Source organism: Cherax quadricarinatus, chromosome 16 (genome assembly GCF_038502225.1).
Source record: "Cherax quadricarinatus isolate ZL_2023a chromosome 16, ASM3850222v1, whole genome shotgun sequence".
NCBI classification, from domain to species: Eukaryota; Metazoa; Arthropoda; class Malacostraca; order Decapoda; family Parastacidae; genus Cherax; species Cherax quadricarinatus.
In genome coordinates this window covers 29,135,709-29,158,622 of record NC_091307.1, presented here as the reverse complement: position 1 = coordinate 29,158,622, position 22,914 = coordinate 29,135,709, and the positions used below count along the sequence as shown (strand labels likewise).

The 22,914-nt window shown below is 38.7% G+C and overlaps 1 protein-coding gene across 16 annotated transcripts in view; it reads left to right on the top strand.

Annotated features, from left to right (window-relative positions):
• Positions 1-22,914, top strand: part of LOC128688974 (prominin-1) — a 1,112,830-nt gene that overhangs the window by 1,031,440 nt on the left and 58,476 nt on the right. For all 16 annotated transcript variants that reach the window (XM_070085551.1, XM_070085543.1, XM_070085554.1 and 13 more), the window contains 2 exons: positions 8,415-8,600; positions 14,135-14,293. In XM_070085551.1, the coding sequence (XP_069941652.1) occupies positions 8,415-8,600; positions 14,135-14,293 (345 nt within the window). The remainder of the gene's footprint in view (positions 1-8,414; positions 8,601-14,134; positions 14,294-22,914) is intronic.

Genomic DNA, 22,914 nt, shown 5'->3' with positions numbered 1-22,914 from the left:
AAAGAAGAAAGAATTACCAAATTCCTATTTTCACCTTTAATACATAGCAAAATTTGGTTCCATCATTATTCTCACCAAATCACCTGAGGTACCCAATAACTTCCTAGTATCTTCCAATGTTTTAGTACCAGTGTATAGAATTATATCCAATACAAGACCACTGTCACAGTCACAAAGGTACAAACAACTTATCAAAGCATTTCCTCTTGCTCATTATACAATGGTGCTTCAATATTCAAACTTAATCCATTCCAGGAGGCTGTTCTAATAGTGAGTTGTACGAATATTGAAAAAAATTTTCTCATAAGAAATAATGTACATGAGATTAATACGTTCCAGACCCCAAAAATTACCAGCTATAAAACATTTTAAGTGAAAATATTGCTTATTTAAACCTGTATAATAATATTTGCATGCATAAAATCATACATGAAAACTAAAAACAGCAAATACGTGAAATAAATGAAAATTTAACTGCACTTTACGTTTCTTGAGAAGTGCTGATGGCCTAAAAGGAAGGTTGAGAAATGTTATTGTTTGGAAAGGTTGTCATCTTCCTTAAAAACATCAGGTAAGTGCCCATCTGGTGTTTTTTCTCTTTTCTGTCTCTGCAGCAACACTTGAATATGATGGGGATTCACTAGCATTTGATTTTTTCTTTGATAAAGAAGCCGTCCAATGTTGTCTGCTTTTGACAACTTGTTAGAATTTTTCTAAAGTGGTCAGTGTTACAAAAAATGCAATATCTATTAAGCATAGACATCTCCACTGAATACTAGAAAGGTCTGCCTCTCTAGCATTCAGCCTGTTACTGGGTTTTTGTAACAAGTAGTCAATATCTTGGTCCAGTTATCCATTAAAATTGCAATAAGTTGAATAGTGCTTTAGGATCTCAACTGGTAGGTTACTAACTAATCAAAAATAAAATTAAGATGTTTATTAACAAAGTTAAAGTTGTTTGGGTGGACAGAATCAAAGTAAAAGCTCTTTATATAATTAAGGATATAAGCTCCTATGCAGTATAATAATGCTGAAGGCACATTTCATATATTTATGGTTCTTAAGTACTGTCTGCTACATTGTCAGCAATTATAAACATAATACTAATATATACAAGTGAATGTGTGTGTGTATGTGCTCCAAGTAGTCTGTTATGTCTCAAGACTCGACTCGACTTAACCAGTGACTGACTAAACATCCTCAAATAATTTTTCTTCCTAACCAACCTGGCAATCAGAGCAACTTGCCTGAATAGTATGGCGACCATTCGCCAACAGCAATAAAGTCACAAGCAGCAGTAACACGGAGTCAGGAACAAGAAGACAAAATAACAACCCTAACTGGGGACTTTCTACAGATCGTCCACAAAAGGCATAAAACTCCCTTAATACTGAATCTAGGTTCAGCATAACCAAATCCCCAACTACGATGGTGCTTAGATACCAAGCAAATTAGTTTAGAAGCTACAGCTCAGGACCAGGGTTAACTCAGTGTCAGTACAACACACTACCTCAGTAAAATGTCGAAATTCACTAAGTCTAAATTATGCTCTGTGAACAGAGTTACACAGAGTTACGAGAAGTATGTTTTGTCTCGCCACTGAAATCATACTCTACCAAACAGAGTCTAAATAACGAACACAACCAGAGACAAGAGAGGGAGGGATGTTAATCGAACAAAGACTAACAGAAGAGAGAGGGAGAGGAAGGCAAGGCAACTCCCAACTCGGGTGCGATCACGCCACTGATCACGTGACTCACCCGGCTACTCCAAAACGGTGCGAGGTACAGGCTGATACTAACAAGAGAGGTGATAGTTAACCCTTTCAGGGTTGGTGCTGTACTAGTATGGCTTACGCTCCAGGGTTGGTGCTGTACTAGTACGCATAAATTGTAGTGTCCTCAAATCAAGCAGGAAAAGGCTGGTAGTCCTGGATGTGAGAGAATGGGTCTCCATGGTCAGTGTGTGTGGTATAAAAAAGATCGGGGACCCAGTGGTGTATTGTGGGAAAGCCATTTTATTACACCTTGTTCACCATGTCTAGCGGTAAGAAACTCCTCACTCCTTGGCTAATTGGGGCTCTTTTGTTCCCAAGTGACAGTTCAAACACAGATGGAAGTGTCAGTGAAGATAAATTTCATGGTTTTGAGGAGTTTGTGACCGAAAGCAATGCCCAGGAAACCAACCTGAAGGAAGGAAGGAAGGGAGGAGGAGGAGGGAAGGAACGTAGAAGAAAGGGAGGAAAGAAGGAAGAGATGAGAAGGAAAGAAGAATGGAAGAGATGAAGGAAGGAAGGAGGGAAGAAGGGAAGGGGACCATCAACTTAGGATAACTCAAAAAATTCAGACAGTGACTTATTTCCATGTGGGTTGGTGGGGTGGAGAGGAAGGGATGGGTGTTGACAGGCAGTGAGGGTGGTGTGTGGTGGTGTTATTTGTCATTGTGACACTAATTAGGCCGGTGACTCAGCATATTTACAAGTCCACCCCTACACAACAACTACGAGCTTTACAGAAGCTGTAGAAGTTCTGGGAAGTGTACAGTGACTTTATATGTGTATATATGTGATAGAAAAATAGTAATAAATAACATTTTTTATTGTTGGTTTGTGTAAACATATCTTGTAAACAATTTAATAACTGTTTGTGAGGTTACTGTATAGCAGACAATGAGTGAATATACATTCAATATACCTTATATTGGTCTCACAGGCCAGAAAAGTTACTTGAAGGAAGGAGGGAAGGAAGCAAGGAGGGAAGAAAGGAAGGAGGGAAGGAAGGAAGGAGGGAAGGAGGGAAGGAAGGAAGGAGGGAGGGAAGGAAGGAGGGAAGGAAGGAAGGAGGGAAGGAAGGAGGGAAGGAAGGAAGGGGGGAAGGAAGGAGTGAAGAAAGGAGGGAGGGAAGGAAGGAAGGAAGGAGGGAGGGAGGGAAGGAAGGAGGGAGGGAAGGAAGGAGGGAGGGAAGGAAGGAGGGAGGGAAGGAAGGAAGAAGGGAAAGTAGGTAGGAAGAGATGAGAGGAAGGAGGAGGGAAGGTAGGTAGGAAGAGATGAGAGGATGGAATGAAGGAAGGTAGGTGTGTGGGAAGGAAGGGATGTGTTGTGGAAGGCAGTGAGGGTTAGTGAGTGATGGTATGATGCATCATTGTGACACAAGACACACCAGTGACTCAACATATTTACAAGTCCACCAACACACAACTACAAGCTTTCAGAACCTCTTGTAGTTATAGGAACCTGTCCAGTGACTATATATGAGTATATATATGATAGAAAAATAGTAATAAACAACATTTTTTATTGTTGGTTTGTGTAAACAAATATAAACAATATAATGACAGCAAAGTTTGTGCTGTTATTGTGTAGTATACAATGGGTGAATATATACCAAATAGTCTTTATATTGGTCTCAGAGGCCATAAAAGTTTCTTGAAAAAATAAAATATTAAAAAAAAAAAAAAGAAAAAAGAAAAAAAAAAAACTATTACAGGGTGACTGGCAGTTGGCGATGTTGCCATATGCTGTTCAATTTCTGTCAACTTCATGCCTCCATATCTCGGTAAGTATTGATGGCAAAAAAATTTTCATAAGAAAAATAATTTTTTTTTTTTTTTCGAATTTTTTACCGACCCCAAGAACAGGTTGGGGTTAAATCTCTCAAGCCAACCTTTGCTAGCCTTAAATTTACTAACATCAGCACTAGTTTCAGGCATTTTCTTAATTAGATCATCATGCAACTGCCTTGCCTTTTCACATACTATTGACTGAGAAATACTATCTCCTGATAATTGTTTCTTATTTATCCACACCAACAACAGCCTCTCCATATCTTTGAGTATTTACGATCCCTGTTTTGTAAGCATACTTGCACCTTTCACAACAACAGCTTCCTTGATTGCCTTTTTGTTGGCCAAGATAGTAGTGATGGTTGAATGAGGTTTCTTATATAACCTGGCCAACTCAGAGACACGCACTCCACTTTCATACTTTGCGATTATCTCTCTATTTAATTCAATAGTATTTCTCACCCTTTTTATCACAGGGTTGACACTAGAAGCTTTCTTTGGGCCCATGGTGGCTTATTTAGCAGTTAAAAGCAATAAAAACAATGGAATAATACAAAATGTATTGCATGTACGCGTGGAATCGTCTGCATTGGCTTGTAAACATTGGCACACTAGCTGAAGGCTGGGTGGCTCAGGCACTCAGGACAGGCAGACACGTTGGGGACAGATGCCCTTAACCGGGTTTTTGGGCATTAGCCAAGCTAATATTTTGATGCAAAAACACGCTGCTATCCGATTTTGGCATTAGCCGATGCCGCCATTATCCGAGAGTCCACTGTATAGAGAAAATCATAGATTTTGATGATTTGATAGATGATTTTGCAGGATTGAAGGCAAGGAAATGTAAGATCAAATTCATTGAGTTGTTACCTGTACTCGAGGTCAAATCGGAACTAGTGTTTCTCTGATATTGCAATGTTTTTCTTTATTTTTCAATTTTTTTTACATTGTTGAAGATGAATAAATGTAGGATCTGTTGCCTATACTCAAAGTGTTATTTGAGTTTGTTTCTTCAACATTACCGCGATTATATATTTTATCATTAATAAAGTTGAGAAGTATTCTCCTGTTCGGTTTATGGCCCTCAACTCTGACTGTTTTGGTCGAATATATACGTCTTACGAGCCACCGTGTTTGACGTATTAAAACGCATAAATTCTAGCGGCCTCAAATCAAGTGGGAGAAAGCTGGTAGGCCTACATGTGAGAGAATGGGTCTGCGTGGTGGGTGTGCACCCTGTGAAAAAACCGGGGACTCAGTGGTGCATTGTGGGAACGCCATCTTGGTAGTCCTTGTTCACCATTCCTTGCGGTAAGAAGTACCTCACTCCTCGGTGGATTGGAGGTCTTTTGTTCCCAAGTGATACCTCTAACAGCGATGGAAGTGCCAGTGAAAGTGAATTTCATGGTTTTAGAGAGGGTGTGACTGAAAGCAGCACCCAGGATAATGTAATTAGTGTTGAAAATCCAGATGACCCACAACCTTCCACCTCTGGTGCTGGGCAGTCTCGTTCACGTTCACCTGTACCAGGACGAAAGAGGAAACTATTTTGCCATGTACAAAACTCGGATGTGGGCAGTGAAAGTGATAATGATAGCAGTGAAAGTGATAATGATAGTGATTTCCAAGCTTTTGAAAGCAGTTCTAGTTGCGACAGTGAGGGTGAATATTCTCCAGTGAAGCGACAGTATGTACAATGCAGCATGCGTTCTGGTACTGTCATATGTTGTTCCAAGGGGAAGGAGTAAATCTCAGAGTACATCCCATGGCCCTACACCAAGAACTGATAGTGAATTCACGATGACGATATTGTTACAATGGGGCTGAACAATGTGAGTGGGGCAGCAGCTGGTGGTGCTGGTGGTCGTGGTGGCATGGGTCATGTGGCACCAGCAGCGGGCCACGCTACTACCCATGCTGCTAACTCAGCACAGCCACAACCACCCTCGACCAACCTCACATTCCCACATCGTCCACAACCACAACCTTCACAACCACAACTACTTGTAAATATCCAGTACCCACCAGCAGACTACATCTGGGATTGGCAGCAAGGTGACAATTTCCCAATCCCCATCACTTTGATGAAACACAGAGTGGAATACGGCCATCATGTACACTTGGGAACAGTGCCACTGAACTGGAATGCTTTCAGTTATTCTTCGATGAACCCCTGATGGACATTATTGTCAGGGAAAGCAATACATACTTTAAGTACACCATGGCAAACACAATTCTTTCACCAGATCACGCCTACACCAGTTTAAGGACACAACTGTGACAGAGATGTATCTGTTCTTTGCCACAGTAATGCTTATGCCACATGTGTATAAGCAGTGTCAACACACACTGATTGACAGACCGCCTGATTTCAACCCCAGCTTTTGGTGACTTTTTTTTTTTTTTTTTCAACAAATCAGCCGTATCCCACCAAGGCAGGGTGGCCCAAAAAGAAAAACAAAAGTTTCTCATTTTAAATTTAGTAATTTATACAGGAGAAGGGGTTACTAGGCCCTTGCTCTCGGCATTTTAGTCGCCTCTTACAACACGCATGGCTTACGGAGGAAGAATTCTGTTCCACTTTCCCATGGAGATAAGAGGAAATAAACAAGAACAAGAACTAGAAAGAAAATAGAAGAAAACCCAGAGGGGTGTGTGTATATATATGCTTGTACATGTATGTGTAGTGTGACCTAAGTGTAAGTAGAAGAAACAAGATGTACCTGAAATCTTGCATGTTTAAGAGACAGAAAAAAGACACCAGCAATCCTACCATCATGTAAAACAATTACAGGATTCCGTTTTACACTCACTTGGCAGGACAGTAGTACCTCCCTGGGCGGTTGCTGTCTACCAACCTACTACCTACATTTGGTGACATTATACCAGTGAATAGATTTGTGCTACTATTACGTATGCTACACTTCTCAAACAAAACAAGGCCTGACAGAAGCGACAGGTTATAAGATCAGGAATGTGTTTATGTACCTGAAACAAAAGTGCTGTATTTATTTTTATCCCTACAGGAAGCTTGTTATTGATGAGTCTTTGATTTTGTTCAAAGGCAGACTGTCATTCAGGCAGTACATACCAAGCAAAAGGAAATGCTTTGGTATAAAGTTCTTTGTACTGTGTTATTGTAAAAGGTGTCTGGTTTTGGATATGATGTGTGTACACTGGCAGTAATACTTTGTAAGATACCAGAAAGTTATGGGTATCTCTGGTGATGTGGTTAGAACAGTGATGGAGCCATATCTTGGCAAGGGGCATATTTTATATACAGATAACTGGTACACAAGCCCCATACTCAGGATTTCTTGCGAGTGAACATGACAGATTTGTGTGGCACAGTGCATGGAAATCATAAGCATATGTCCAGGTTCAACTCAGGCACTTGTAAAGATGATGTTCAGGTGTTTGCTGCCAATGACATATTGGCATTTCGGTGGCATGACAATCGTGATGTCACATTGTTGACATCAGTTCACCGACACGAAATGGTAGACACTGGCAAACAGAATAGAGACACCAATGACCCCATTGTAAATGGGTCATTGGTGTCTGCAGCTGTGATGGACTATAACCTCAATATGCGCTTAGTGGACAAATATGACATGCAGATTGGGTTTGCTGATTGTGTTTGCAAGAGTTATAAGTGGTACATAACTCTTTTTCCATCTTCTTGACATGCTGAATGCTTATAATATGTATAAGTTGAAGACCAACAACAAACCTAAATATGGTGAATTTTGTTTGTCAGTTATCAGACAAATAATAATCAAGTACCAAGCAGCAACACTTGAAATAGACCAGCGCCCACAAAATTATCAACACACGCCCTCTCGTCTGAGGCCTGGTGATCACTTCCCCATACCACTGCCTTTTACTACTGTCAAGAAAAATGCTCAGAAGAGGTGTTATGTCTGTGCATATATCATAAAATGCCCACAAAAATGCAGAGACACTCGTTTTATGTGTGAGGAGTGTAAAATACCATTGTGCATACACCTGTTTCAAAGAATTCCACAAGCTGCAGCAGTTCTAGGAGAGTGTCCAGTGATTGTACATACATATATATATTATAGAACAATAGTAATAAACAATTTTTTATATTTGTGTAAGCAAGTTTTGTAAACAATATGATGATACTAGCATTTTTGCTATAATTGTGTTACATTCAACGAATGTATATATGAACATTGCACCATACTTTGGTCTCACAGGCCACATAAGTTATGTGAAAAAATAAAATAGTGAAAAAAAACAAGAAACCTTTGAATACAAGCAAACTAAAGTTTACTGGGTGAGCGGCATTCGCCGCTGTTGCCATATGTGGCTCATTTTCTGCCAACTTTGCCTCTATATCTCGGTAAGTACTGATCACAATTTTTTTTTTTGGGGCTTAAAACAATCAGAAAGATAATCATAACATTTTGTTAAGAATTTTTTTTTTTTTTTCTAATATTTTTCTACACCAGGAGACACTTCAGGATTTGGGGTTGTGACAGTCAAAGGGTTAAATGTTCTCATTGCTAAACATTATTCACTGGGCATGTAGTAGTGATGTAACTGGAGTTTACTCCCCCTCATCCCCCTGCCCCTGGATTTCATGGGGGTAACACCAACCCTAGCAGTGCCACTGCCCTGCCATAAGTGTCTCAATACTTTTGAAGGAAGTGTACAAAAACAATTTTTTCTCACTTTTTTTCCCCCTATTCTCTGTCAAATTTAACCTATCCCATTAATACTACTACTGTCACTACAACCACATAAAAAAGAGGCATATTGTGTAGTACAGGAAAATAAACTAAAAACATTTTCATAATATTTATAATCCTTGAATATTTTCACAGGGATTGCAGCGATGGGTAACATCAATTGGCTCACTCACAAAAATTCTAAAGAAAACTACTGCAAGACTCAATGAGCACCTGAAATTTAACAAAACAAGTTTACGTGAAGCTATTGGAGACCTTATCAGCCAGGCTGAGTTTGCACAACATTATCTCCGTGTAAATGGTTCCCGTGAAGTTACAGAGGTAAATTATTTTATTTATAATTTTAATAAAAGTCTTGCTCATTATGGTTGCATAGCTACTCATTACCCTCATGCATTACAGTATTACTAATTTTCTTAAAGGAGTCTGTAATCTCAAGGGAATTGGTAGCATTAGTTTTCAAGTTTGTTTCAATTTTGTAAAATGTGTGTATAGTAATGTACTGTGTTTTTATAAAAAGTATATCCACAGTAACATATCCTAAGGATACCTACATTCCATTTGCCAAGGTAATATAATAAGACAAATGTCACTTATAATATTTCTAATTCTTTGTTTCTGTAGCAATATTCCATGTTTTTTTCCTGGCAGATGATAAATAGTGGAAAACTTGTACAAATTAGCACTAAATGGAGGTAGAGATTTGTGCCCCAGATTTATGTTGAGTGAGATAAACAAGTTAAGAAAGTCTAGGGAACTAATGGATTTTTCATTTAAAAAAAGTAGGGAGTTAGTAGATTGGAAGCTTAGGTATTGGGTAGATGGGGAGAATATTTTGAGGAACTCTTAAATGTTAATGAATAAAGGGAGGCAGTAATTTCATGCACTGGCCAGGGAGGTATTACAGGTTGGCCATCACTAATCCGACAACATTGGGACCTGTAGTATGCTGGATTAGTGAGTTTGCCAGATTACAGAGTGGTTAGGTTAGAGCACACTTAATTAACCTATTAGTAGAGGCTCTTTCTGCTACATCTTCCTCATTTTCATCACTGCTTTCTCCTCCACTGGTTTGCTACTGTGGATTTACAACCATCTGCACAATTTGAGTCAGTATAATGATGAAATTTGAAATTATGCTAGCTGAAATTAGTGCCGGATTACTGATGGAACCGGATAACTGATTGCCGGATTAGTGATGACCAACCTGTACATCTTTTAGGAATGAAGAAGAGCAGGATGTGAGTGTGGAGGAGGTGTGTGAGGCAAAAGAGATTGTAAAAATTATACGGAAAGTTTGAGTATACCAGGTAAAGTTGTAGGTAGTAGGTTGGTAGACAGCAACCACCCAGGGAGGTACTACCGTCCTGCCAAGTGAGTGTAAAGCGAAAGCCTGTAATTGTTTTACATGATGGTAGGATTGCTGGTGTATCTTTTTTCTGTCTCGTACACATGCAAGATTACAGGTACGTCTTGCTACTTGTACTTACACTTAGGTCACACTACATATACAAGTACAAGCATATATATACACACCCCTCTGGGTTTTCTTCTATTTTTATTTCTAGTTCTTGTTCTTGTTTATTTCCTCTTACGTCCATGGGGAAGTGGAACAGAATTCTTCTTTCGTAAGCCATGCGTGTTGTAAGAGGCGACTAAAATGCCAGGAGCAAGAGGCTAGTAACCCATTCTCCTGTATATTACTAAATGTAAAAGGAGAAACTTTTGTTTTTCCTTTTGGGCCACCCCGCCTCGGTGGGATATGGCCGGTGTGTTGAAAGAAACAAGACGACCAGGTAAAGTGTATGGTAGGGTTAGTATTGAAAGAATTAGAGGTACGACAGAGAGCAGGATTGCAGATGAGCAAGGAGGCTTTAGAGTGGGTGAACAGTATTTAGATAAAGGTAGGGAAGTTGTCATTGCATGTATGGATTTAGAAGAGGCATATGATAGTGGATAGGGGAGCAATGTGACAGATGTTGCAAGTGTATGGAATAGGTAGTAAATTACTAAATGCTGTAAAGAGTTTTTATGAGGATAGTGAGGCTTAGGTTAGGGTGTGTAGGAGAGAGGGAGACTACTTCCCAGTAAAAGTAGGTCTTAGACAGGGATGTGTTATGTCACCATGGTTGTTTAGCATATTTATAGATTGGGTTGTAAATGTAGTAAATGCTAGGGTTTTTGGGAGAGGGGTGGGATTAAATTATGGGGAATCAAATACAAAATGGGAAGTGACACAAATACTTTTTACTGATGATACTGTGCTTTTGGGGGATTCTAAAGAAAAGTTGCAAAGGTTAGTGGAGAAGTTTGGGAGGATAAGGTGATGAAAGTCTCAAACAATTTAGATAAAAATTGGATGTCACACTGGAGGGAGGAAGGGAGTATGGAAGAAGGGCATGTTTTCAGATATTTGGGAGTTCACTTGTCAGCAGATAAGTTTATGAAGGATGAGGTTAACCATAGAATTGATGAAGAAAAAAAGGTGAGTGGTGCATTGCGGTGTCTGTGGAGACAAAGAACATTATTCATGGAGGCAAAGAAGGGAATGTATGAAAGTATAGTGGTACCAGCACTCTTATATGGGTGTGAAGCTTGGGTTGTTAATGCAGCAGCGAGGAGGCAGCTGGAGGCAGTGGAGATGTCCTGTCTAAGGGCAATGTGTGGTGTAAATATTATGCAGAGAATTTATAGTGTGGAAATTACAAGGAGGTGTGGAGTTACTAAAAGTATTAGTCAGAGGGCTGAAGAGGGTTGTTGAGGTGGTTTGTTGATTTAGAGAGAATGGAACAAAGTAGAATGACTTGAAGAGCATATAAATCTAGGAAAGGAAGGTGGGGTAGGGGTCGTCCTCATAAAGGTTGGAGGGAGGGGGTAAAGGAGGTGTTGTGGCCGAGGGGCTTGAACTTCCAGCAAGTGTTTGTGAGTGTGTTAAATAGCGATTGGGGGTGAATGGTTTTTGGGACCTGACGAGCTGTTGGAGTATGAGCAGGGTAATATTTTGTGAAGGGATTGAGGGAAACTGTTTAGCCAGACTGAGTCCTGGAAATGGGAAGTACAGTGGACCCCCGCATAACGATGGCATCACATAGCGATTATTTCGCATACCGCTTACTTTAATTGCAAAAATTTTGCCTCACATACCGCTTAAAAACCCGCTTACCGATTTTCGTCCGAGACGCGTCCAATGTGCGGCCTGAGCCACGCTCACATGTTCCGCCGGTGGCATTGTTTACCAGCCAGCCTCCGCGGTAACATCCAAGCATACAATCGGAATATTTCGTATTATTACAGTGTTTTCGGTGCTTTTTCTGGAAAATAAGTGACCATGGGCCCCAAGAAAGCTTCTAGTGCCAACCCTACAGCAATAAGGGTGAGAATTACAATAGAGATGAAGAAAAAGATCATTGATAAGTATGAAAGTGGAGTGCATGTCTCCAAGCTGGCCAGGTTGTATAATAAACCCCAATCAACCATCGCTACTATTGGTGGTACAGCTGCTGCTGCTGCTGCACTGTCAGCTGCTGCTGCTGCTGCACTGTCAGCTGCTGCTGCTGCTGCTGTAGCACCGTTGTTGGTGTGGCTTATTGAGAATACCAAGAAACAATTAACCCCAGAGGATTTGCCACCCAGGATAACCCAAAAAAGTCAGTGTCATCGAAGACTGTCTAACTTATTTCCATTGGGGTCCTTAATCTTGTCTCCCAGGATGCAACCCACACAAGTCGACTAACACCCAGGTGAACAGGGAAAAATGCCTGGAACTAGTGCTCATATTGGTGAATTTAAAGCCAGCAAAGGTTGGTTTGAGAGATTTAAGAATCGTAGTGGCATACACAGTGTGATAAGGCCTGTTCTGGAAGAAAATGCCAAACAGGACCTACAGTACTCAGGAGGAAAAGGCACTCCCAGGACACAGTGTCTCATCAGTCATTGCTGCATCTTCAATAAAGGTAAGTGTCATTTATTCTTCATTTAGTAGACTAGTACATGCACAATATATACTGTGCATGTACTACTCTACTATTGTGCATGTATCCTTCTCTTTGTGTGTGGGAAAATGTATATTTCATGTGGTAAAATTTTTTTTTTCATACTTTTGGGTGTCTTGCACGGATTAATTTGATTTCCATTATTTCTTATGGGGAAAATTCATTCACATAGCGATTATTTCGCATAACAATTACCCCTCTTGCACGGATTAAAATCGTTAACCGGGGGTCCACTGTATAATTCCTGCACTTTAAAGGAGGGGTTTGGGATATTGGAAGGGATGTATAAGGTGTCATATCTGAGCACCTCTGCAAAGACAATGATTATGTATGAGTGATGGTGAAAGTGTTGAATGATGATGAAAGTTTTTTTCTTCCTTTTTGGGGTTTTCTTTCTTTTAACCCTTTGACTGTTTTCGACGTATAAATACGTCTTACGAGCCAATGTTTCTGATGTATATATACTCAATAATTCTAGCGGCTTCAAATCAAGCGGGAGAAAGCTGGTAGGCCCACATGTGAGAGAATGGGTCTGTTTGGTCAGTGTGCACCACATAAAAAAAATCCTGCAGCACACATTGCGTAATGAGAAAAAAAAAACTCTTATCATTTTTTTGGAATAAAACGCCGACTTTGAGGTGTATTTTCGTATAGTATTTATCGTTGTGTTCGCATTTTCATGGTCTTAGGTGATAAAATGGAAAACATATTACAGAAATAGAGATGATTTTCATTACTTTGACGATGAAAACTACCTTGAAACTGAGCTCAAAGTAGCGGAAATGTTCGATTTTTACCAATGTTCAGGAGTAAATAAATCACACCACACGTCCAATACACGTCAACTGGGGAGTCTAATATTCTTTCACTAGTGCACTGATATTATTTATACCATTTTTACAATAATGCAGTAGTCTGCATAATAGTAAATTTTGTATTTTTTGTATGAATAAAAAATCAAAATAGAAAGCAATAATAATATAAGAGGGGCCTACAGATGTGACTAATGAACAGAGCATATGTTATTTTAGTGCCAAGAATGTCTACCTTGTTTATTCTGGACCCTATTTTGAAATTGGCATCTTTTTTAGTTTGCGTGAAATTGGCCAAATTGCCAATTTCTGACCACCATATTGGGTAGTCCAAATTAGTAAATGGGAGGTTTCTTGTACTCAGCTGATAGATAAAATGGAATTCTAAAGAAATAGCTATGAGTTTGGTCAACTGGAACAATGGAATTGGCTGAAAATAGGGCTCAAAGTCGGAGAAATCACCGATACGCATATGTCGCCGAGACCGCTAACTTCGCGGGAGCATAATTCCATGAGTTTTCGACCAAATTTCGAACTTTTGGTGTCATTACCATCGGGAAAAGATCCTCTATCATTTCATAAGAAAAAATAATTTTTTTTTTTCAAAAATTGAGCGACACAGAATGACAGTTTCAGAAAGGGGCCTGAAACAGTCAAAGGGTTAAAGTCACCATACCTCAGTGGGAAATGGCTGACATGTTAAAAAAAGAAAATCTGTTGAGAATGATTGGAAAATATAGTTTGTTTTGAGGTAGTGGGGCAGTTAGCCAAAAATTGTGCACTTTAGTTTAAAAGCATGAAACTTGACACATGGGTGAAATGAAGCCTATTGTGTAATCAGTAGAATAGAGGGCAGGCATACCAGCTAAATAGCTAAGAATCTGAATTGAGCAATGGAATTAGTTTAAAATAAAAGTAGGCAAAATTGTGGACAATGAGAGCAGCATTAGTTTAGGGGGCCCTAACAGTGAAGAGGTGAATAAATATTTTTTTTAATATTTCTAGCTTCAGAGTATATAATTAGACTTGTAAATTTCTTATCTTTATACAGCTTGTAGCAAGATTTTCAGAAGATTTCCTAGCCGATGTAGATGAATATGTATCACACGTGGAGACTGCTGTAGAAAATGATGTAGGAAGATGTGGACCAGTCTCCACTATATACAATGCATCCACTTCAGCTTTATGTAAAGACATTATGTATCCATTTGTGAGTATCTGGCTTTTGTTGTTGCTGTTTCTTTGTGAAAATTATAACCTTTATTAGTAAACTGATGATAGTATGATACAGTATCTAGGATGTATAAAATTGTAATATTGGTTGTGTAATGAAATTGTACACATAATTTATATTAATTCTAGGTAGTAGGTTGTTAGACAGCAACCACCCAGGGAGGTACAACCTTCCTGCCAAGTGAGTGTAAAACGAAAGCCTGTAATTGTTTACATGATGGTAGGATTGCTGGTGTCCATTTTTCTGTCTCATGAACATGCAAGGTTTCAGGTACATCTTGCTATTTCTACTTACACTTAGGTCACACTACACATACATTTACAAGCATATATATACACACCCCTCTGGGTTTTCTTCTGTTTTCTTATTAGTTCTTGTTCTTGTTTATTTCCTCTTACCTCCATGGGGAAGTGGAACAGAATTCTTCCTCCGTAAGCCATGCGTGTTGTAAGAGGCGACTAAAATGTCAGGAGCAAGGGGCTAGTAACCCCTTCTGTATAAATTACTAAATTTAAAAAGAGAGACTTTCGTTTTTCTTTTTGGGCCACCCTGCCTCGGTGGGATACGGCCGGTTTGTTGAAAGAAGAAGAAGAAGAATTTATATTATTTTCTTCTACATTAGACTTGAGAAACAAGATATATCAGTTATTTTTACTAAAGTAATAATGGTAGTTAGCATGTGGCCAGTGTGTTGTGTGTACCATATTCTTTACACTACTACTATTATTAGCAAATTGTAATTACAGTATTTAATACTAATAACACTCAACTTTTTTTTTTTAAACACCCAACTTGTACAATGTTCACTGTGAATAATTGTGTATGTCTTATTATAGTCCACTCCAACAGCACATCCTTTAAAAACTACTTGTTTTCATTCACTTCTGTCTAACATGCTCACATGAGCCTGCAGGAGGCTGGAGCCCCTAAAACTCGAAGACTCTTTTACTCCCTATAACCCCAGATTTATGCACCCTCTTCCTCAGCCTCCCTCTCCATCCTCTCTACATGCTCAAACCAAGTCAACAACCTCTCCCCAGTCTTCTGACTTATGCTCTTGGTTGGTCATCCCACATCACCTTCTAACCCTTTTGGTGTCGGTTCCATAAAATTATGGCTTTGAAGTCAGTGTTGGTCCCATTATACAACGCCAAAATTCTAGTGGCTTCATATCTTGCGGGAGAAAGCTGATAGGCCTGCATATGAGAGAATGGGTCTGCATGATCACTGTGTGCAGTATAAAAGAACTCCTGTAGGAAGTAGTGCATAATGAGAAAAAAACTGTGACCGTGTTTGGTTTAAAAACGGCGATTTTGCGATGTATTTTCGTTTGGTATTTGTGATTGTAATCTCTTTTTCTTGGTCTCATTTGATAGAATAGAAGATACATTACAGAAATGGAGGCTATTTTGAATACTTTACCTACTAAAAGTAGCTTGAAATTGAGCTCAAAGTAGCAGAAATGTTAGATTTTTGACGATGTTCAAGAGAAAACAAATCATGTCACGTGTCTAATACACGTCAAGTGATGAGTCTAATATGCATTCATGAATGTGCTGATATTATTTATACAATTATTACAATTATGCAGTAGTCTGAATAGCAGTAAATCATCTATTTTTTATGTGAATAAAAATTCATAATGAAATGCAAGCGTAATAAATATAAGAGAGGCCTGGAGACATGACTAATGAACAGAGAAAATGTTATTTTAGTGCCAGGAATGCCTGCATTGTTTATTTTAGCCCCTATTTTGAAAATGGCCTTTCTTGAACTTTGTGTAAAATTTGCCAACTTAGTAATTTCTGATCACTTTCTTGTGTAGTTGAATTAGGTATTTGGGAAGTTTCTTTACTCATTTGATTAGAATATAAGGAGTTCTAGTGAAATAGCTATGAGTTTGGTAGAGTGGAACAAAGGAATTGGCCCAAAATAGGGCTCATAGTGGGCGAAATCGCTGATGCGTGAATATCGCTGAGACCACTAACATTGTGAGAATGAGAGCATAATTCCGTAAGTTTTCCATCAAATTTCGAACTTTTGGTTTCATTACCTTCAGAAAAATATTCTCTCATTTCAAAAGAAAAAATACATATATTTATTTTTTAAATTCTTCGGCACTATGAGCAAGTTTGTGAGCTGGGATCTTGACTCTCAAAGGGTTAATTTTTGTTTCAAATTCTCTGCATGATATTCACACCATACATTGCTTTGAAACATGACATCTCAAATTTGGAGAGTGAACATGGTAGCTTTTTTGAAAGATTTTTGGGAAATAGCCTAGCCAAACTTGAGATGGAGGACGAGATTGAGATGGAGGAGGGGGTTGAGATGGAGGAGAAGATGGAGAAGAAGATGGAAAAGGAGGAGGAGGAGAAGGAGAAGATGGAGAAGCTGGTGGAGATGGAGTAGGAGATGTTTTATACCACATTTACTATCTTAGAGTACTCTTAATTACCTTGTACTGCCACATAACCTCTAGTATAACTACCAGTGCAATATTGAATGAAATAAACATTACTTTTTCACTTTTTTTGTAATCATTATTACTTATTAAAATTTTATTAAATACCAAATTTACTACCAGTCAATTTTACTTTTGTACATTAAACATTATTTTATACTTCCCATAACATTTTGTTGCCAAATTTTCAAGTTTGCATATTCAACTCCAACCTTTATATTATCCTTTGTACCTGTCTACCATCTTACTATCATATTATAACCAAGACATTACCATTATTCATTGTTCTTACCTGTCCATTTAATTTTGTTTACCACTACTTGTTTTTTTTAGTCACTTTTTATTGTGTGTGCAATTAGTGTATATTCCAATTACTTTTTTGCAAGTACCAATACTATCTTTTGCTAGCTAGTACCAACTACCTCATTTTTTTTTTTTTTTTTTTTACTTTTTATTGTGCAATAAACTGCTCAACTTATTAAATATTACAAATCAGATCTTACTCCTAAACCAGTATTATTTCATAGTGACTATCTGTCCATTTAACTTGTTTACCATTACTTAATTGTAGTCCCTTATATATTTTTTGTCCTTTATTTTAGCTCTATATAACTACCTTAGATCATATATTCGCAATTGTTAAACTAATCAAGGTGCTATTCTCAGGTGCTAAAGTTAATAAGTTCACTATTTTGCCATTATACTCCAAAGCTCATTTATTTGATTACCACTTTATTGTTCACCACAACTTATATTAGTCCCTTTTATATTATGATTTTATATTATAATTCTAACTTTAAAGAATTACCTTTAAAGTACTACCTACTATCATATTCCCAAGCTCCATTATTTGATCATCACTTTATTTGTTCACCACAAATTATTTTAGTCCCTTTTATATTGTCTCCTTTATTTTAGCTTTAAAAAACTACCTTAGCTCATTATTTTTTACATTTGTTAAATAATTCAGGTGCTATTTTTTTTTTTTAGCTTTAGAATATTTACTTTATTTTTTACTTAATTCTAACTATAGATTCACTACAAATCTTATGATTACAAGCATTGATCCTGATACCAACCTCTTATTTAATGACTTAAATGATTCAAACAGTTACTGTAATTACCTGGAGTTTACCTGGAGAGAGTTCCGGGGGTCAACGCCCCCGCGGCCCGGTCTGTGACCAGGCCGAACAATCAAAGGCACTTCTCAAAGCCAACAACAACATAACTATCTTTAACTACAATATCAGATCTTTAAGCAAGCATTATGATGACCTCCTAGCATTACTAAATTCCTTGCATGCCAATATGTCCATTATTACACTAACTGAAACCTGGCTAAAGCCTGATACTACAGATGTCTATGCCATTCCTGGTTACACAGCCATACACAACTGTAGGCCAGACCAACAAGGGGGTGGCACAGCTATATACTACTCAGACCAACTAGAATGTATCACTAATACTTGCACAAGGGATGAACATGGGGAATATATAATAGCTAAATTCAAATCCAAATACCTACAAAAACCTCTCACAGTGATAAACATCTACAGAATTCCACAATCAAACATTAGCCAATTTAGTCAAAACCTAGGAAGTATGATAACTGATGCACGCATGAACAAAGATCACTTACTACTCTCAGGAGACTTCAGTATAAATCTCCTGCAAGACCAGGACCCACACGTTACTGAATTCACAAACACAATGAGTAACTGCATGTTGCTACCAACAGTAACAAAACCTACAAGAGTTACAGAGACTAGTGTTTCCCTACTTGACCACATCTGGACCAACACCATATCCCCTTTAAAATCAGGCATAATTACAGATAATACCACAGACCACTACCCTACTTTCCTCATAACAACTCTTGGTAAATTACCCCAAGACACTACTAAAGTCACCTTCAGACTTCACAATGAGGCAGCCATTAATAACTTCACAACAGCAGTAACAAACATTGACTGGCACACTGAGCTAGAAATCTATACAGATATTGACGAATGTTTTAATAATTTTCTAAAAAAGACCCGATACCTTTATAACAAGCACTGCTCTAAAAAAACTAAGCAGATGATAGCTAAGAGACTGAACAGTCCCTGGCTAACACCCAGCATTCTCAAATCCATAAATACAAAACACTGATATGAGAAACAGTACAGAATGGGTCACATAACCAGAGACCAAACAAAACGTTACTCGTCAATCCTAACCAGCCTGATAAGGGCAAAAAAATTGTATTATGAGAACAGATTATCCAACTTACGAGGTGATATAAAAAAGACCTGGAAGACCCTATCAGAAATTCTGGGAACAAAAAAGATATCACGACATAGCGAAATAAAATTAGCAAAATCAGATGAACCCCAACTCCCACCAACAGAAACAGCAAACAAACTCAATGATTTCTTCTCCACTATAGGTCAAAACCTTGCCAATAATATCCCAAGCTCAGATACCCCACCAAATGACTACCTCACTGGCAACTGCCCGAACACACTGTTCCTAGCTCCGACTAACCCATACGAAGTCTCCCTTATTATCAACGCACTGAAAAACAAGGCAGGAGATTTAAATACCTTACCACCCTTTATATACAAAAAAGCGTCACAAGTACTATCACCAATCATTGCAACACTCTTTAACAAATCCATTGAATCCTCCACCTTCCCTACAGTTCTCAAAATAGCAAAGGTCACCCCGATCCATAGAGGAGGAGACCAAACAGAGTTGAATAACTATAGGCCAATATCCAATTTACACCCTCTCTCAAAAATCTTCGAAAAATTAATTCATAAACGAATCCACTCCTACCTCATCTCCCATAACATTCTCAACCCCTGCCAATTTGGATTCAGGCCTAATAAAAATACTAATGATGCTATTATACACATGCTAGAACATATATACACTGCAATAGAGAAAAAAGAAGTCCCACTGGGGATCTTCATTGACTTACGTAAAGCTTTTGATACGGTTGACCATGACTTGCTCCACGTAAAATTGTCACACTATGGTATTAGAGGGCACTCCCTCAACTACCTCAAGTCTTACCTCAGCAACAGAAGCCAATATGTATACGCAAATGGGGCAAGCTCTTCCGCACAACTAATTACAGTTGGTGTCCCACAGGGAAGTGTCCTTGGCCCTCTTCTCTTTCTCCTATACATAAATGACCTACCAAATGCTTCGCAATTACTCAATGACACCACATACGTCTTCTCTCACCCGAGCCCAGTCACGCTAGCAAATACTGTAAACACCGAATTACAGAAAATATCTACCTGGATGAGGACTAACAAACTTACACTAAACATTGACAAAACCTACTTCATTCAGTTTGGTAACAGAGCTACAGATGTACCTCTTAACATAACGATAAACGGATCACCTATCACAAAGCTAACAGAGGGAAAATTCTTAGGAATCCACCTCGATAATAGACTCAAATTTCATAAACATATACAACAAATTTCTAAGAAAATTTCCAAGACTGTAGGCATACTATCGAAGATACGGTACTATATTCCACAGTCAGCCCTCCTGGCCCTTTATCACTCTCTTATTTACCCCTATCTCACCTATGGAATTTGTGCATGGGCTCAACAACAACTAACCATCTCAGACCACTAATTACCCAACAAAAGGCTGCAGTTAGAATGATAACAAATTCTCACTACAGGCAGCACACTCCACCAATATTCAAAGCACTCAACCTACTCACCATACAAAACATCCATACTTATTATTGCACTTATTACATACATAGAACACTTAACTCTGATATTAACCCTCCCCTCAAACATCTCCTTGCCAACCTCAACAGAACACATGACCATAATACAAGGCACAGATCACTCTTTGATGTTCCTCGTGTCCATCTCACGCTATGCAAAAACTCAATGCACATAAAAGGCCCTAAAATCTGGAATTCATTACCTGTAAATATAAAAGAAACACTACCTGTTTATAAATTCAAGTCTCTTCTCAAAGTTCACTTACTCACTCAAAACCAAATAAATACTGAATAACTGAACCATATAAATTGTATATCCTAAATGTTACTTACAATTATATCACACAAATGTTAAACCTAACTTTATTTTTTTAAATACACTACCTAACAGAATACTCCATTCTACTGAATGAACAGTAATGCATGCAACCATTGGACCTGTCTTTGTAATACTCATTTGTATTTTATAGTTATCTGTTTACAATAATGTCTTATCACTGATTTCATCATTGCTTAGTTAATCTTGAGTTAATTTTAAGCCAGCCCGTAATGCTATGCATATAAGTGGCTTTGGCATGCTGCTCTTACCTGTATTTTTTGTACCTCTGTTTGTATGCTAAATTTCTAAATAAAATAAAAAAAAAAAAATGAAGTAAGAGATGATGGAGTAAGAAATGATGGAGGAGATGGTGGAGGAAGGGGAGGAGGAGATGATGGAGGAGGAGATAATGGAAGAGGAGGAGGAGATGGAAGAAAAGATGGATGAGGAGATGATGGAGATAGTGATGGTGGAGGAGATGATTTAGGAGGAGATGATTTAGGAGGAGATGATGGAGGCAGAGATAATGGAGAAGATGGAGATGTTGCAGTTGGAGGATAATCTGATAGTGATGTCATCACTTCTCTGGAAAGATGGCAGTTGAGTGAATGTGATCATTTTTTTCTCTGGTCATCCTGTAGTGGCAGGAGACAGTCGTTAATTAAAAAAAGTCCTATTACATGTATTAATTGTCTGTTTGCAATTAACAGTTTGAAGTTACAAGCATAGATGTAAGATTATGAAGCCCATCCTTCTTGAATATATCAGATCAGTCTATAAATGCTCAAAGGTTTTAGTACATTTTACCTTTTACTGTATTCTAGACAACTGCAGTACTTCAATAAAACAAAGTACATTTTATTATATTTATGGCATTTTTTTAAATTGTGGTCTCTGCTCATTTTATTACCAATTTCAAGAAATGTTTTTATTTAACTTTTTTTTTTTACCCTTGTATAAATAGGTATCTGGTTATTTTGTTTCATTTTACAAAGAAGGCATGTCCCGAGTTTTTTCTGTACATTATTAGTTCCTTGTTGGTCTTTAATGATTCTTAGATTTAGCTTGCTGTATTTCTCTTAACCCTTTGACTGTTTCCGACGTATAAATACGTCTTACGAGCCAATGTTTCTGACGTATTTATACGCACAAATTCTAGCGGCTTCAAATCAAGCGCCAAAGGCCTGGTAGGCCTACACGAGAGAGAATGGGTCTCAGTGGTCTGTGTGCACCCTGTGAAAAAAATCTGGGACCCAGCGGTGCATCGTGGGAATGCCATGCTGTTAGTCCATTTTCACCATGCCTCTCGGTAAGAAGTTCCTCACTCCTCGGCGGATTGGAGGTGTTTTGTTCCCAAGTGATAGCTCTAACAGCGATGAAAATGTCAGTGACAGTGAATTCCAGGGTTTTGAAGTGAGTGTTACCGGAAAAAGTGCCCAGGATAACGTAATTAGTGATGAAAACCCAGATGACCCACAACCTTCCACCTCTGGTGCTGTGCCGGCTTGTTCACGTTCACGTTCGCCTGTACCAGGACGAAAGAGGAAACTATTTGGTCATGTACAACACCCAGATGATAGCAGTGATAGTGATAGTGATTTCAAGGTCATTGAAAGCAGTTCTAGTGACAGTGAGAGTGAATATTCCCCAGTGCAGCGGCAGTATGTACGACGTAGCATGCGGTCTGGTAGTGTTTCATATGTTGTTCCAAGGGGAAGGAGAAACTCTGGGAGCACATCCCGTGGCCCTACACCATGACCTGATAGTGAAGATGACGATATTGTAACGATGTGTATGAATGGTGACAGTGAGGGAGGAGGCAGTGGTGGTGATAGTGAGGGTGGCACGGCCCATGTGGCACCATCAGCGGGCCACGCTACTACCCACGCTGCTGACTCAGCACAACAACCAGCCTCACCCTACCCCACACTCCCACAACCTGCACCACCACAACCTGCACAACCACAACCACGGTACAATATCCAGACCCCACCAGCAGACCGCATCTGGGATTGGCAGGACGGTGACGAGTTCGTTCCCAGTCCCCATGACTTTGATGAAACACAAAGTGG